At 41.9% G+C, this 14,463-nt stretch overlaps 2 protein-coding genes across 6 annotated transcripts; one reads left to right on the top strand and one right to left on the bottom strand.

Moving 5' to 3' along the window:
- Positions 1–439: 439 nt before the first annotated feature.
- On the bottom strand, positions 440–4,009 carry LOC106560911 (ubiquinone biosynthesis protein COQ9-B, mitochondrial). Of its 3 annotated transcripts, none has more exons than XM_045688152.2 (9): positions 3,798–4,009; positions 3,029–3,284; positions 2,731–2,866; positions 2,479–2,621; positions 2,263–2,347; positions 1,761–1,961; positions 1,336–1,491; positions 1,125–1,178; positions 440–851 (listed from the first exon to the last, which is right to left on the bottom strand). In XM_045688152.2, the coding sequence occupies exons 1-9, from the start codon at positions 3,853–3,855 to the stop codon at positions 816–818; spliced, it is 1,125 nt and encodes a 374-aa protein (XP_045544108.1). In that variant the 5' UTR covers positions 3,856–4,009; the 3' UTR covers positions 440–815. The 3 variants fall into 3 exon arrangements, with proteins under 3 accessions (XP_045544108.1, XP_045544109.1, XP_013979814.1); XM_045688153.2 differs by having other exon boundaries at positions 1,857–1,961; XM_014124339.3 differs by having other exon boundaries at positions 3,625–3,876.
- ciapin1-b (anamorsin-B-like) lies at positions 3,813–13,295 on the top strand. 3 transcript variants are annotated; one of them, XM_014124336.3, is made up of 9 exons: positions 3,813–3,951; positions 10,026–10,188; positions 10,368–10,511; positions 10,604–10,683; positions 10,771–10,939; positions 11,029–11,105; positions 11,194–11,315; positions 11,508–11,589; positions 11,715–13,295. In XM_014124336.3, exons 2-9 carry the CDS (start codon positions 10,032–10,034, stop codon positions 11,823–11,825), a joined length of 942 nt encoding a protein of 313 aa, XP_013979811.2. In that variant the 5' UTR covers positions 3,813–3,951; positions 10,026–10,031; the 3' UTR covers positions 11,826–13,295. The 3 variants fall into 3 exon arrangements, with proteins under 3 accessions (XP_013979811.2, XP_082813338.1, XP_013979812.2); XM_082957212.1 differs by having other exon boundaries at positions 3,943–3,963; XM_014124337.3 differs by lacking the exon at positions 3,813–3,951 and adding an exon at positions 5,019–5,047.
- The last annotated feature ends 1,168 nt before the right edge of the window (positions 13,296–14,463 follow it).

Raw genomic sequence — 14,463 nt, 5'->3', positions numbered from 1 at the left:
TCCTCCTCTTCATTGGCCAAAATAAAATAAAGTCTGTGATTGGTTACCAAGTCCTAGTGGGCGTGTTTAACATCCGGGTCACACCTTTACCCCGTGACGTCGGGAAAGATGTTTCAAAATAAAAGTTTAGTGCGCCTAGGTAAAATACTTATGCCGCGTTCCGGACAACTAAGAACTCGTGAAAAAAACGAACTCTGACTTGGAAAAATCAACTTGAACGTTCATCCAACTCGGAATTCCAAGTTGGAAACTGGCACCTTTCCAGAACTCCCGACTTTCTGACCTGAAGATCGCTGCTGTCATGACCTCTTTTGTCTTGAGTTCCCAGTTGTCTTGAAAGCACCAACAGCATAGGTAAAATCCATGCAGTGTTGTTCATTCATCCCAAGGACCCCCTCATTCTAAATCCATAACTGAAGAAAATAAAAAATAAACAAGATTGTTTTGTTGTAACTGATCTGTAATTTATTTAGGAACTCTCAACGGAGCTGAACAAAAACATTTAAAATACAATCATATTTTTGCATCCTTTATACAAAAGGAAAATGGATAGGAGCGGATGTGAGGGAAAACCGTTTCAAACTGGACGAAAGTGAAACCTCATACCAGACCTAAGGCACAATTATATTTTTATAGTGGATAAAGGCGACTAAGCAATAAAACAAACCAACACGATAGGGTATTACAGATAAGAGAAGAAATGTCTGAGCTGTGAGCACAGAAGCTGATCTTCAATGCCTCACACACAAACCACTGACTGATAGAGATCAGAGGGGATGGGAAGGGGATGGTGGAACAGAAATCGCCATCTTCTTTCATCGTCTTTGGTTAATCCCTGTTAGATTCTTCAGCTGGAAAAAAAGAAAATAAATCTCCAGTCACTACTAAACACACAGAATACAATTGGTATTAAAGAAATACAGTGCATGACATTAAAACATTTAAACAACCTAGGATTCTGAAAAAAAGTAATCCAAGGTTCCAAGCAATGCTGCTGTATATGTTCAAGGCACATATTCTGCGCGGATAGAACAGATCTTCACAATGCCTGGAGAAGTGTTTAAAATGTCAATTCGTAATAATAATCCTTTGTTTTGTGCATATTATCTCTCTAGCACCCTCACCGTAACAGCAGCTCCCATAAGCCCCTGCGCCACTGCTTCTCCTGTAGATGCCGCCTACAGGACACAATAGCAAAATAGGTGTCAATTACACATATTTAGTTCCCTTAATATAGGTTGTATACTAGTGAGTTCTTTCTAATGATTTATATTTTATCACTAGTGACCTGTTACCTAATTAAAAGAGACTATGCACTGACTAAGGAAATGGTACCTGTTTGGCGGCGCCAGCCATGTTGACAATATCCTGGATTCGGTTTTCAAGGAAGTTCCAGGTGTCCTGGAAGTCTTCTGAGGAGTCCTGTATCATCACCAGCTCAGTGGTGTTATAGATCCCTGTCAGTGCGGCCCGTTTCGTATACCAGTTCAACTGATATAGGAAAAAAGTGAAAACTGAATAACAAAGATTTTGATACATAGACATACTATTAAAGTGGTTGTTGAAAGACAAAAACCTTAATCAAGGGAAACATTTGGATTGGGCTGATTTATAAACAATTGACAAATAATGTCAGTTGTACCCACATGTACAATTAATGAGAGGAGAGGACATATAATATGGAGATTAATAGGGTAGACAGAGTTAAAAGTGAAAGGGACAATGAGAGTGCAGTGTGAGGAAAGGTGGTGAGTAGTAACCTTCGCAGAGGCTGGCCGGATAGTATGAGGAGCCTGATGAAAGGGGGTGAGGAAGACATGGGGAGAGGGGTACTTAGGCTGAGAAGGTCGACTCACATCTGTGGAACGGTCTCCAGCATAGTACCAGATATCATCCACCAGGGTGGAGAGGTGCTTCAGACTGTCTGGGATGTTGTGTGGGAGGAGCAGAATACTCATAGCCTGGAGAGAGGAGAAAGGAAGATATACTTTAATCAGCAGGAAAAAACAGATGTCTGTTACTGAGTGTAATAATTTGGGGGAGACTAATGTTGATGGCAAAGTGATACATTTGATCAAGTAAGCTATATGGCACATCTATGCACAGGTGTAATAAATGGTTGCCTCTACTGGTGTATGTTACAAGATTAGGCTACCTTATACCAATCAGTAGCTTGAACTGGTTTAAGGTGAAGAGATTAACGGTCACGTGTCTAGTTGATGTCTAAAGTCTAATTGTTATACTGTGTTGTGTGCAATATACCTGTGGCCAATTATCGATGTATGGCGTCAACATCCTCAATCTAGTCTCCACAGCATCTCTAAGAAACTCAGCAGTTTGCTTTGGTCTGCAAGAAATTATGTGGTTAACACATGCTCACACACACCAATGACAATCACATTCATGTTTAAATCCTAACTGCGCAGTAAAAGTGCACCATTCTTGCACCTGCTAATTTGAGAGTGTGAGGGAGCTTACTCAGCCTGACCAAGTTGGACCTGGTTGTGCTGCTCTGCCATTTGCTCTGTTAGCTGGGCATTGCACTGAGCAATGAAGTGCAAAACCAGGTCCCCTGCTCCATTCTGGAACATTCCACTGGAGGCTGCTGAGAGGCCCAGTGTCTACTCCGAGGAAAACCGTAACAGGAAAGAAACAATTACATTTAGTCACGTAGATAAATCTCTCCATCCACACAACTACAGTAAATCCAACTTCCCTCCACTCACTTACCTCAGCCCCTGCTGAAATGGCCTCAAGAGTCCAACCATGTAGTTGGACAAAGTCCAGTGCAGCGTTAAGGATGTGTGCTTGCAGTTGCTCCTCTGTTTCATACTCTTCTCCTTGTTCTCCACTCTGGTCTGCATAACTGCAGTGACAATAGAGAGCACACAGCATAGACCATTGGCATGCACACATCATAAGTAACTTAAGAACAAAATGTCACATAAATGTTGTTTCAGAGGCATATACCACAACATGGTATTGTACTTGGTTAAATGGGTGTCAGTTCAGTTTGGTGGAACCTCACCTAGTGTTGGGCTGGGGAGCCTCCTTAGCAGCAGCTTCAGATGCAGCAGCCTCGGGTGCAGGCGCTTCCTGCATATTCTTGGCAGTGTTGTTTTTAGATGGTTGGGCTCCGTAATGCTCGTGGTAGGTTGTAGTTGAGGATGCAGCAGAGGATGGGGGGACAGGGGTGGACTTGTCCTCCTGAAGACGAAGTGCAGCACAGTGGAAGCCTCGTCTCAGGCCATTGCATTGGGGACTGGATGTTTTTGGAACTACCACTACAAGAAATAATCAGAAAAGTATGCTCTAATGATGTTCATACTGACACGATGCATCCTGTATTCTGACTGAGCACACGTATTAACTAAGTTGCCTAATATTGGCAAATAATTAAAGCTTCTTAAACTGTGACCGGAGGTAATTTCAGGGTAGGAGTCCCTCTGTGAGCAGTTTGTGAAAATACTTGGATAATATAACCCCCGTCACAATTTACAGGGTTAGCCTAATTAGCTAACTATGTTTATTGGATCGAAGAGCTCAATACTTGCAGTTGTGATAACTACATGTGTTTTCTTGCGTTGAGATTTAGATTGCAATGAGTAGCCAACATTATTTTACCAGATTCTGTCCTTCATGATCACCTTCTGCTTAAAGTGACATTGGTTGGCTAGCTTGTTCCCAAGTTTTCTCGCGATTTAGACCTAAATCAATGTACACGATTACCAAAGCCAAGTTCATGAGCTACTGGCTAATGCCTACAGACAAAGACCAACTAGCAAGTCTTGGCTCACCGCTGCCAAAACCCCGCAGGGCCCTTCCAACTCGTAGTCCTCGTAGCAGCGCCGCCATATCCAGCTGCTAACAGATATTTAGACATCAGACGCATCATTTTTACGCGACTCACTTAAGTAGCACGTAATAAACGTCATTGTTTTGACCGGAGAGGTAAGTTAGCAGGTCAGCTAACATTGACCGAAAACCTTTTTTTTCCTTATTTCACGTTCAGAAAGTCTCAAAGTCAAAGCGGAACTACCACACACACGTTTTGTGAATCTGCAGTGAATTTGCATAGCGAAAACATACATTTTGATGTGAACGTTTTGTTAGCTGTTCGCTAAACAGCGTTAGCTTACTAGCTAACTAACATAACGTTAGTTACTAACTTAGCTGGTTGGTAACTTGTCACAAAGAGAAAAGCACATTTGAACGTCTTTAATTAAACGAGTCAAGACCAAGATAATGTATTAAACGTGATGTGCTAAAATGGGCTTGATGTCTGTATGACTGGTAGTAAATTTGCCATAAACGTTAGGTTTCTAGTCAGTTCTAGAATATTCCATATTACGTGTGTTCTAGTTACACTTGATAGCCTGGATATCAGTCTCTTTAGCGAATCTACTCCCTGTACTCCATGTCATGTGCCAAAGAGACTAGCATTTCTGCCAGTTGCAGACTGTGCCATTTAAGATTAGAGAGGATTTAAAAATAAAAAAAATTGAGCATGGCCTTATTTCTATTACAGCATATTGGAAGACTGTCATTCATGTTCCATTCACCCAGCTCAATGTAACATCGATAGGTTTAGGCTACTATATGATACTCTACCAATAATGAGGTTGCTATAACCTAGCTTACGAATTCAAGTTTATAACGTCGGTACACATTGGAGTAATCAAGGTAAATGAGTGACACATTCAGTACCGCATTGCACGCTCTTGCCTGCATCAAGTTGATCTAGGGTGTAATCATAAATCCAAACAGTTACGCTTTGCAACCAAAACGAGAGTTTATTGGATAGATTCAATCTAGGTATACCTCCGTTCGGTTTGCTTTCGTTTAAGAAATGTTTTTTCTTCCCAACAGAATGAATACACCCCTGATCACCAGCACCCACAGTTCACATTCATATCAGCCACATACAAACAGCATCATCACTTTACTTGTTGTATAATTCCTTCTCGCATCTCTGCACCCTCCTCCTCTCACTTTTTTCCTTCGCTTGTGGACTTCAGTGAACACCACAACAGCTGTCTGTGACCAGGTGAAAAAAATACTTAGTAAACCCACAGTACAGTGTACAGCAAACAATTTATCAATTACACTGGCGGGCCAGGTGGCAATGAATTAATACAACCGAAAGCTTACCTTGACTTGGAAGAGTTCCAGTGTTGGACAGCCTTAGCCAGCTAGCTTAACATAAATATAATACCTCTGTTTGAGACAAGTGTTTGAATAGTCTAAATTAGCTAGGTGCATTAGCTAAGTAAGTGAAAGTGAAAAAAAATGTATACATGCTTCTTAATTTAAGACAATTTGTTCAAAACTGTTCAACTATTGTCTTTCTCTCTTTAAGTTAACTACTCACCACATTTTATGTGCTGCAGTGCTAACTAGCTGTAGTTTATGCTTTCAGTACTAGATTAATTCTCAGATTCTTTGATTGGGTGGATATGTCAGTTCATGCTGCTAGGATGGAGGATGTCCTCTGGAAGTCATGATAATTACTGTGTAAGTCTATGGAAGGGGGTGGGAACCATTAGTGTCCAAGGTTTAGTATTGAAGTTCGTTGTACCCAGAGGAGGACGGAAAATAGCTGTCCTCTGGCTACACCATGGTGCTACCACAGAGAGTGCTGTTGAGGCTACTGTAGACCATTGCAAAACAGTGTGTTTTAATCCATTATTTGGTGCCTTGAATATATTTTGTGTAGTTTTATCTAAAAAGGATAACTTTTGTTTCACTTTTTATTTTTATGAAATTCACTGAGTAGGATGGTCCTCCTGCTCTGAGTAACCTCCACTGCTTTCTGCCATCTTGAAATATGAACATTATATCATTAATGAGCTCGAGAACAGAGGGTGTGATCTTGATTTGATTACCCTCACAGCTATCCTCAAAGTATAACTATAATGCAAATATTGGAGCTATATCACTTGTTTCTCTCCACAGAACACGTTGGTATTCGGTTGCTAAGCAACCGGTTTTTATTTGTCCAGAGTTGATGAAGCCAGTTTGTCAAAATATGCTAGATTATGTCTAAATTCTCAAACTAAATAGTTACATACTGCAATTCAACCACAAAACAGCTTCGTCTAGAGTTTAAGCCTCAAAATACAACAACTTGCCTAGCTAAGAGCTAAATGTTTTTGACGTTTCGAATTCTATTTGAGGCTCCACATGTTGTCGTGGAAAATATTAATGTTATTTCCAACAACCCTTTAAGCAACTCTGCCGTAAATGCAGCGCATATTGAAAGTTGAAATTGCTGAAAGGCCAGTCTTTTTGTCAATGACAAGGAGTGGAATGTTAGCAATAGAGACTGCTACTCATGTCGTGTTAAAAACAACTGGAAAAATGGTTGTGAATGGTCATCCAACTCGGAATTACAAGTCGGAAACTCTGGCATCTTTTTAGAACCCCATTTTCTGATCCCGAGTTCACAGTTGTCTTGAAAGCACCATCAGACTAGCTACATGGTGCTTTCAAGACAACTGGGAATACGGGAAAAATTTGGTAAAATCAAGACGTCAGTGATCTTCAGGTCAGAAGGTGTCACTAGCTACCACAGCCACAAAGTCATAAAACATCTACTTTGTGCATGACACAAGTAATTTTTCCAACAATTTTTTACAGACTGATTATTTCACTTATAATTCACTGTATCACAATTCCAGTGGGTCAGAAGTTTGCATACACTAAGTTGACTGTGCCTTTAAACAGCTTGGAAAATTCCAGAAAATGATGTCATGGCTTTAGAAGCTTCTGATAGACTAATTGACATAATTTGAGTCAATTGGAGGTGTACCTGTGGATGTATTTCAAGGCTGACCTTCAAACTCAGTGCCTCTTTGCTTGACATCATGGGAAAATCAAAAGAAATCAGTCAAGACCTCAAAAAATAATTGTAGACCTCCACAAGTCTGGTTCATCCTTGGGAGCTATTTCCAAACGCCTGAAGGTACCACGTTCATCTGTACAAACAATAGTACGCAAGTATAAACACCATGGGACCACGTAGCCGTCATACTGCTCAGGAAGGAGACGCGTTCTGTCTACCAAGGAATTAATGTACTTTGGTGCGCAAAGTGCAAATCAATCCCAGAACAACAGCAAGGACCTTGTGAAGATGCTGGAGGAAACAGGTACACAAGTATCTATATCCACAGTAAAACGAGTCCTATATCGACATAACCTGAAAGGCCGCTCAGCAAGGAAGAAGCCACTGCTCCAAAACCGCCACAAAAAAGTTCCAAAGTTGTGGTAAAATGGCTAAAGGACAACAAAGTCAAGGTATTGGCAAAGCCCTGATCTCAATCCTAACAAAAATGTGTGGGCAGAACTGAAAAGGCGTTTGCAAGCATGGAGGCCTACAAACCTGACTCAGTTACACCAGCTCTGTCAGGAGGAATGGGCCAAAATTCACCCAAATTATTGTGGGAAGCTTGTGGAAACGTTTGACCCAAGTTGAACAATTCAAAGGCAATGCTACCAAATACTAATTGAGTGTATGTAAACTTCTGACCCACTGGGAATGTGATGAAAGAAATAAAAGCTGAAATAAATAATTCTCTCTACTATTATTCTGACATTTCACATTCTTAAAATAAAGTGGTGATCCTAACTGACCTAAGACAGGGAATGTTTACTAGGATTAAATGTCAGGAATTGTGAAAAATTAGTTTAAATGTATTTGGCTAAGGTGTATGTAAACTTCCGACTTCAACTGTACGTGTGTTCATGAGGTTGGACTCTGAACTGCTGACACTAATGTAAGGTGATCTAATTTTGTAGCCTGGTGGGAAAAAAACAATGACATGGAACTATGTTTACAAATGTATTTTCACTATAGTCCTTTTATTAATTATAACACAGCAATGGATTAACCCTCCACAGTTAAAAAAAAAAAAATCTTGGCCTATCTCGTACATTTTTGAATCACCTAAGTTTGGTAGCCTATGCTGTTGGGTACAGGGATAGACATAATTTGTACATGCAAATGTGATTGGATACAGCATTTGATTATTGGAATATCAACCTCAATTGAAACTTTTTCTTACTGAGGGCTGGTCACCTTACACTAACCCTCATCCTTATGTCTGTGTAACTGGTGCTGGCCGTAACCAATTCAGAACAATTTTGATATCCCAAAAGAAGTCAGTAAAGCATTCTGTATGGAACAAGGTCACTTTCATTTCTGTTTTTCAATCTTGAATGTACGACTCATGAGACAGCTACTATCAGGTACCGATAATCTGTTGGGTGTTTGAGTTTACTCCTCTGTCCCCAACACTTGGTGTCTTATCAGCATGACAGATACACTGCATTCGGAAAGTATTCTGACCCCTTGACCTTTTCCACATTTTGTTACGTTACAGCCTTATTCTAAAATTGATTACATTTAATGTTTTCCTCATCAATCTACACACAATACCCCATAATGACAAAGCAAAAACAGGTTTTAAGAATACCTTATCTACATAAGTATTCAGACCCTTTGCTATGAGACTCGAAATTGAGCTCCGGTGCATACGGTTTCCATTGATCATCCTTGAGAGGTTTCTACACTTGTGATAAATTCAACTGATTGGACATGATTTGGAAAGGCACACACCTGTCTATAGAAGGTCCCACAGTTGACAGTGCATGTCAGAGCAAACACCAAGCCATAAGGTCGAAGTAATTGTCCATAGAGCTCTGAGATAGGATTGTGTCAAGGCACAGATCTGGGGAAGGTTAGCAAAACAATTCTGCAGCATTGAGGGTCCCCAAGAACACAGTGGCCTCCATCATTCTTAAATGGAAGAAGTTTGGAACCACCAAGACTCTTCCCAGAGCTGGCCACCCGGCCACTGAGCAATCGGGGGAAAAGGGCTTTGGTCAGGGAGGTGACCAAGAACCTGATGCTCACTCTGACAGAGCTCCAGAGTTCCTCTGTGGAGATGGGAGAACCTTCCAGAAGGAGAACCATCTCTGCAGCACTCAACCAATCAGGCCTTTATGGTAGAGTGGCCAGATGGAAGCCACTCCTCAGTAAAATGACAGCCCGCTTGGAGTTTGCCAAAATGCACCTAAAGGACTCTCAGACCATGAGAAACAAGATTCTCTGGTCTGTGGAAACCAAGATTGAACTCTTTGGCCTGAATGCCAAGCGTCACATCTGGAGGAAACCTGACACCATCCTTACAATGAAGAATGGTGGTGGCAGCATCATGCTGTGGGGATGTTTTTCAGCGGCAGGGACTGGAAGACTAGTCAGGATCGAGGGAAAGATGAACCGTGCAAAGTACAGAGAGATCCATGATGAACTGCTCAGGTCCTCAGACTGGGGCAACGGTTCACCTTCCAACAGGACAACGACATTAAGCACACAGCCAAGACAACGCAGGAGTGGCTTCGGGACAAGTGTCTGAATGTCCTTGAGTGGCCCAGCCAGAGCCTGGACTTGAACCCGATAGAACATCTCTGGAGAGACCTGAAAATAGCTGTGCAGCTACGCTCCCCATCCAACCTGAAAGAGCTTGAGAGGATCTGCAGAGAAGAATGGGAGAAACTCCCAAAATACAGGTGTGCCAAGCTTGTAGCGTCATACCCAAGAAGACTCGAGGCTGTAATCGCTGCTAAAGGTGCTTCAACAAAGTACTGAGTAAAGGGTCTGAATATTTACGTAATATTGTGATATTTCAGTTTCAAATGTGATATTTCAGTTTCAAATGTTTTATAAATTTGCAAACATTTCTAAAAACTTGTTTTTCTTTTGTCATTATGGGGTATTGTGTGTAGATTGAAGATTATATATATTTTTTATTCCATTTTAGAATAAGACTGTAATGTAACAAAATGTGAAAGGTCAAGGGGTCTGAGTACTTTCTGAATGCACTATATGTTCTGTCCGCTCGGGTATCTCAATTTTGGGAGGAGTCAGTTAGGGGGCAGTGTCCACAGTCTGTGGTGGTTTCTTTGGATTGATTTACCTTAAAATGCTAGTAAGTGTGTTAATGTTTTGACTGTTCTGTTTGCAGGAGACCATGGCAGACCTTGATGTAAAAGCAGGGGATAAGGTGCTGTTGGTGTGGAGCCAACCCTCATCTCCAACAACCCTGAAGGAGCTGGCAGAGAGTCTAGGGTCCATGGTTGGCTCTGAGGGCCGGGTGTCACTGGAGAATATGGAGAGACTTCTAATGTGTGAGTGACCCTTTCCTAAGGTTCTGTTTCAACAGTTAGCCAATGTTATATCAAAACTCTTGCATTTATAGGTCTGATAATCTATGCACTTGTTAAAAGGCATTGTATTGTAAAATTGTACTTGCTACTCTAACGATAAGGTGAGCCACAAATACCTGGCAATCCTCTCCTTTCCACAGCTTCACATGCAGCATCAAATTATGACTGGGTCCTCTCAAGTCTACTCCCTGACAGCTCTTCCATTCACACCTCAGAGACGCTAGCAGAGATGGCCAGAGTGATAAAACCTGGTGGGAAACTAGTGCTAGAGGAACCTGTTACAGGTAAGAGGGGTGAAGTGAGCAAAGTCTCCATGGTCATTATTGAGGACACATAGTAAATGACTCTGACTCTTGTCCCCTGTCCTTTTTCTCAGGAACTAATGACCAACAATTGAGGACTGCTGAAAAACTTATGTCAGCCCTGAAGTTGTCTGGCCTGGTGTCTGTCACTGAGGTGAGTAAACCAGCACTGGAATGGTAAATATCCACTCCTTCAGGCTCTGTATATGCTGACACATTTTTTGTTTACCAACATTGGCAGATCAGTAAAGGACCCCTGACCCCAAAAGCTTTGTCTGCCCTGAGGACATCTACAGGCTTCCAGGGGAACACTCTCTCCAGGGTGCGCATGTCTGCTTCTAAACCCAACTTTGAGGTGGGCTCCTCTAGCCAGCTAAAGCTTTCCTTTGGGAAAAAGACACCAAAACCAGGTATGTGGAGTTCTCCTTCCTTCTGTTAACATTTCAAACGTTTCCTCTTGCTTCTGGCCTTTACAAATGTATTCCTTTTCTTGTTGCAGAAGACAAACCAGCTCTTGACCCCAATGTTGAAAAGGCATGGACCCTGTCAGCCAATGACATGGATGATGATGATGTGGTGTGTGTTTGTTTGTATTTGTGTGTAGATCTATATGATTTATTGCATTTGATGATGGTCTCAATATGCCTTTCCCCTGTCTCTTCAGGACCTGGTAGACTCCGATGCTCTCCTGGATGCAGATGATCTAAAGAAGCCAGATGCAGCCTCGCTCAAGGCGCCCTCCTGTGGTGACGGAACAACCAAGAAAAAGAAAGCTTGCAAGAACTGGTGAGAAACACCCCTTACCCTTTCTTTGGTTACAGAAAAGAGGGCTCATCCATACACCAACAAGATCGCTGGAGTCATAACCAAGAGATATGAGTGATGAAGTTCTGATTATTGAATATCCCTTAAGCAAGTATGGAGATAATCACACATAGTTGCCTTGTATCATAATTTGTCATTACTCATCCTATGTAGCTCTTGTGGTCTTGCTGAGGAGTTGGAACAGGAAAGCAAGGGTGTCCAGACAATCAGCCAGCCCAAGTCAGCGTGTGGAAGTGTGAGTGTCACTCTTTTCCCATATGCAACCATCATACTGTAGCTTTCTATCTATCTGTGTCGGCACATGTATCTTTGTGAAGCCAGTTTGTAGTTGTTGACCTGACCTTTTGATCTGTATTTCAGTGTTACCTGGGTGATGCCTTCCGATGTGCCAGCTGTCCGTATCTTGGGATGCCTGCCTTTAAACCTGGGGAGAAGGTTGTGCTGGCCAACACAGGGCTAAATGATGCCTAGGAACACATATTTATGTAGTGTCACATTATTTACATTCCTTACACACTGCTAACCTACCACCCCCTGGAGCAATGTTCCCTCTTTTTTTTCAGCACTGGGCAAATTTCAGGTCTGCTGTGCACATACTTGAATGTTGTGAAAATTCACATTTACTGGCTGTACCCACTTTAAGTTAGTTTTAACAGTGGTCAAGTACGCTACTGTCGCTATTTGATCATAATGTAGGCTTATCAGAGTGGCCTACCATCAAAAACAATGGAAAAAATGCATCCCGTAACATTTTAACATGGAAATAGAACAGCTATCATTCAGCCTACAGTAGCAGCTAATGTGTGGTGTTCAATGTAGGTCTACATTCCATAAGAATTTAGAAAAAAACATGCAGGGCTTGACATTAACCTGTTTATCCATTTGTCCTTCAGACAAGGTGACAAAAAATATTGTTTAATGCAAGAAACTACTTTATAAAATAAAATGCCTTATTCCCATACCATTATTACAGACAGACAAATTATGCTACCCTCTATATATTGGCTACTTAACCTAACTCACTAACTAGTAAAAGTATATGAACAAAATGTGCACACATGGCTACATGCAGCTCTCGCTTTGATCTCAACACAAGGGCATCTACTAACGACCACTCATGCTATAAACACAGTCCAGTTCAAAGTAAATGGCACAGATCCATATATGGCAATGTTTTATTTGCAAATAGGCCTACTGCAGCTCTGATTATGCCACACTGGTCTGTGTAGACTGCAGAGTATGGGCTGAGTCGTGCAGTGTCAATGCAATAGAATCTTACTCTGATGCGTTTTGCCTACAACAAAATCTCTTGCATGGTTTGTTTTGTTTCGTTATGTTGCATTGAAAGTGGCTAATATTGTGTTGATTCGATGACAATTGTCAGAGTAAACACTGATAACTCTAGAAAATTGAGTGAAGTTCAGTCCCATGCTTCTTTCTCTCTTTGGGCTGATATTTCTTCTGCTCCGCAGTCCCGGGGGAGCTGCATGGCAGTCTCGGGGCTACTGTGCACCCACTTGCAGCTTAGAGGGAACATTGCCCTGGAGTGCTTGTTCAATACCAGGTTCTCAATGAGATGAGAATGGTTCTACATCTCATTTATGTGAGAGCAAAAACCAGATTGAGTTTAAGGAAATGAAGGCCTAATGCACTGAATTGCAGTCAGAAATGTGTTATTGCTGGTTGTATACAGTTGTAATACATGCATTAGGAGTAGAATTTAAAGTATCCAAACATGCCTGAATACATCATAATCATTGCATCAATCCAGGCTACAGGCTTTGACCATGTGAAAACTACAGTATGCTACTAGATACAGTGAAGATTTCAGAGAGCAGTCACCATATTTAAAGTACAACATACAGGTGTCGATTTGTCAGTTCAATGAATCGTGTGTATATTACTATCTTTTTAACTGTCAATAAAAATCTGTTAATCACAGCCACAAGTTCCTTTTTTTAGGATATCCCATTTAATTATTACTCGTTTACAGATCAGATCATTTTAGATCCAATCACAAACCATTTCCTCACGCTCAATCACTTTCACACTCAGAAGCACAATAATACAAAGTGAGGGCAACAGCAATACAGTATAAAATGACTAAAAGTAACATCAATATTTAATTTTACTAGATTATATTTAGAGATTTATTTGAAATGTCTGTCCTCTATGAAGAAACTATTACTTCACGATGGAACTGCACATGCGGAGATCATCCGTTCACCCACTCTGCGTCTCACAAAGACACGGCGGTTGTAACCAAAAATCTCCAATTTGGACTCATCAGACCAAAGGACAGATTTCCACCTGTTTAATGTCCATTGCTCGTGTTTCTTGGTCCAAGCAAGTCTCTTTCTTATTGGTGTCCTTTAGTAGTGGTTTCTTTGCAGCAATTCAACCATGAAGGCCTGATTCACACAGTCTCCTCTGAACAGTTGATGTTGAGATGTGTCTGTTACTTGAACTTGAACTTACTTGGTGTATAGCGAGAATAGGAGAGGGCCTAGAACAGAGCCCTGGGGGACACCAGTGGTGAGAGCGCATGGTGCGGAGACAGATTCTCGCCACGCCACCGGGTAGGAGCGACCTGTCAGGTAGGACGCAATCCAAGCGTGGGCCGCGCTGGAGATGCCCAACTCGGAGAGGGTGGAGAGGAGGATCTGATGGTTCACAGTATCAAAGGCAGCAGATAGGTCTAGAAGGATGAGAGCAGAGGAGAGAGAGTTAGCTTTAGCAGTGCGGAGAGCCTCCGTGACACAGAGAAGAGCAGTCTCAGTTGAATGCCCAGTCTTAACCTGACTGATTAGGATCAAGAAGGTCATTCTGAGAGAGATAGCAGGAGAGCTGGCCAAGGACGGCACGTTCAAGAGTTTTGGAGAGAAAAGAAAGAAGGGATACTGGTCTGTAGTTGTTGACATCGGAGGGATCGAGTGTAGGTTTTTTTCAGAAGGGGTGCAACTCTCGCTCTCTTGAAGACGCAAGGGACGTAGCCAGCGGTCAAGGATGAGTTGATGAGCGAGGTGAGGAAGGGGAGAAGGTCTCCGGAAATGGTCTGGAGAAGAGAGGAGGGGATAGGGTCAAGTGGGCAGGTTGTTGGGCGGCCGGC

Source organism: Salmo salar, chromosome 10 (assembly GCF_965601325.2).
Source record: "Salmo salar chromosome 10, fSalSal1, whole genome shotgun sequence".
NCBI classification, from domain to species: domain Eukaryota; kingdom Metazoa; phylum Chordata; class Actinopteri; order Salmoniformes; family Salmonidae; genus Salmo; species Salmo salar.
The sequence above is the reverse complement of the archived record's forward strand: the minus strand, read 5'-3'. Positions and strand labels throughout refer to the sequence as shown.

Excerpts from the sequence above, each read along its gene's own strand:
- ciapin1-b (XM_014124336.3), top strand. The coding sequence starts at position 10,032 with ATGGCAGACCTTGATGTAAAAGCAGGGGATAAGGTGCTGTTGGTGTGG. Across the intron at positions 11,316-11,507 it reads AAGAAAGCTTGCAAGAACTG|CTCTTGTGGTCTTGCTGAGG; the intron begins GTGAGAAACACC and ends CATCCTATGTAG. Across the intron at positions 11,590-11,714 it reads CCAAGTCAGCGTGTGGAAGT|TGTTACCTGGGTGATGCCTT; the intron begins GTGAGTGTCACT and ends TCTGTATTTCAG.
- LOC106560911 (XM_045688152.2), bottom strand. The coding sequence starts at position 3,855 with ATGGCGGCGCTGCTACGAGGACTACGAGTTGGAAGGGCCCTGCGGGGT. Across the intron at positions 3,285-3,797 it reads CCTGCGGGGTTTTGGCAGCG|TGGTAGTTCCAAAAACATCC; the intron begins GTGAGCCAAGAC and ends TATTTCTTGTAG. Across the intron at positions 1,962-2,262 it reads ACATCGATAATTGGCCACAG|GCTATGAGTATTCTGCTCCT; the intron begins GTATATTGCACA and ends TCCTCTCTCCAG.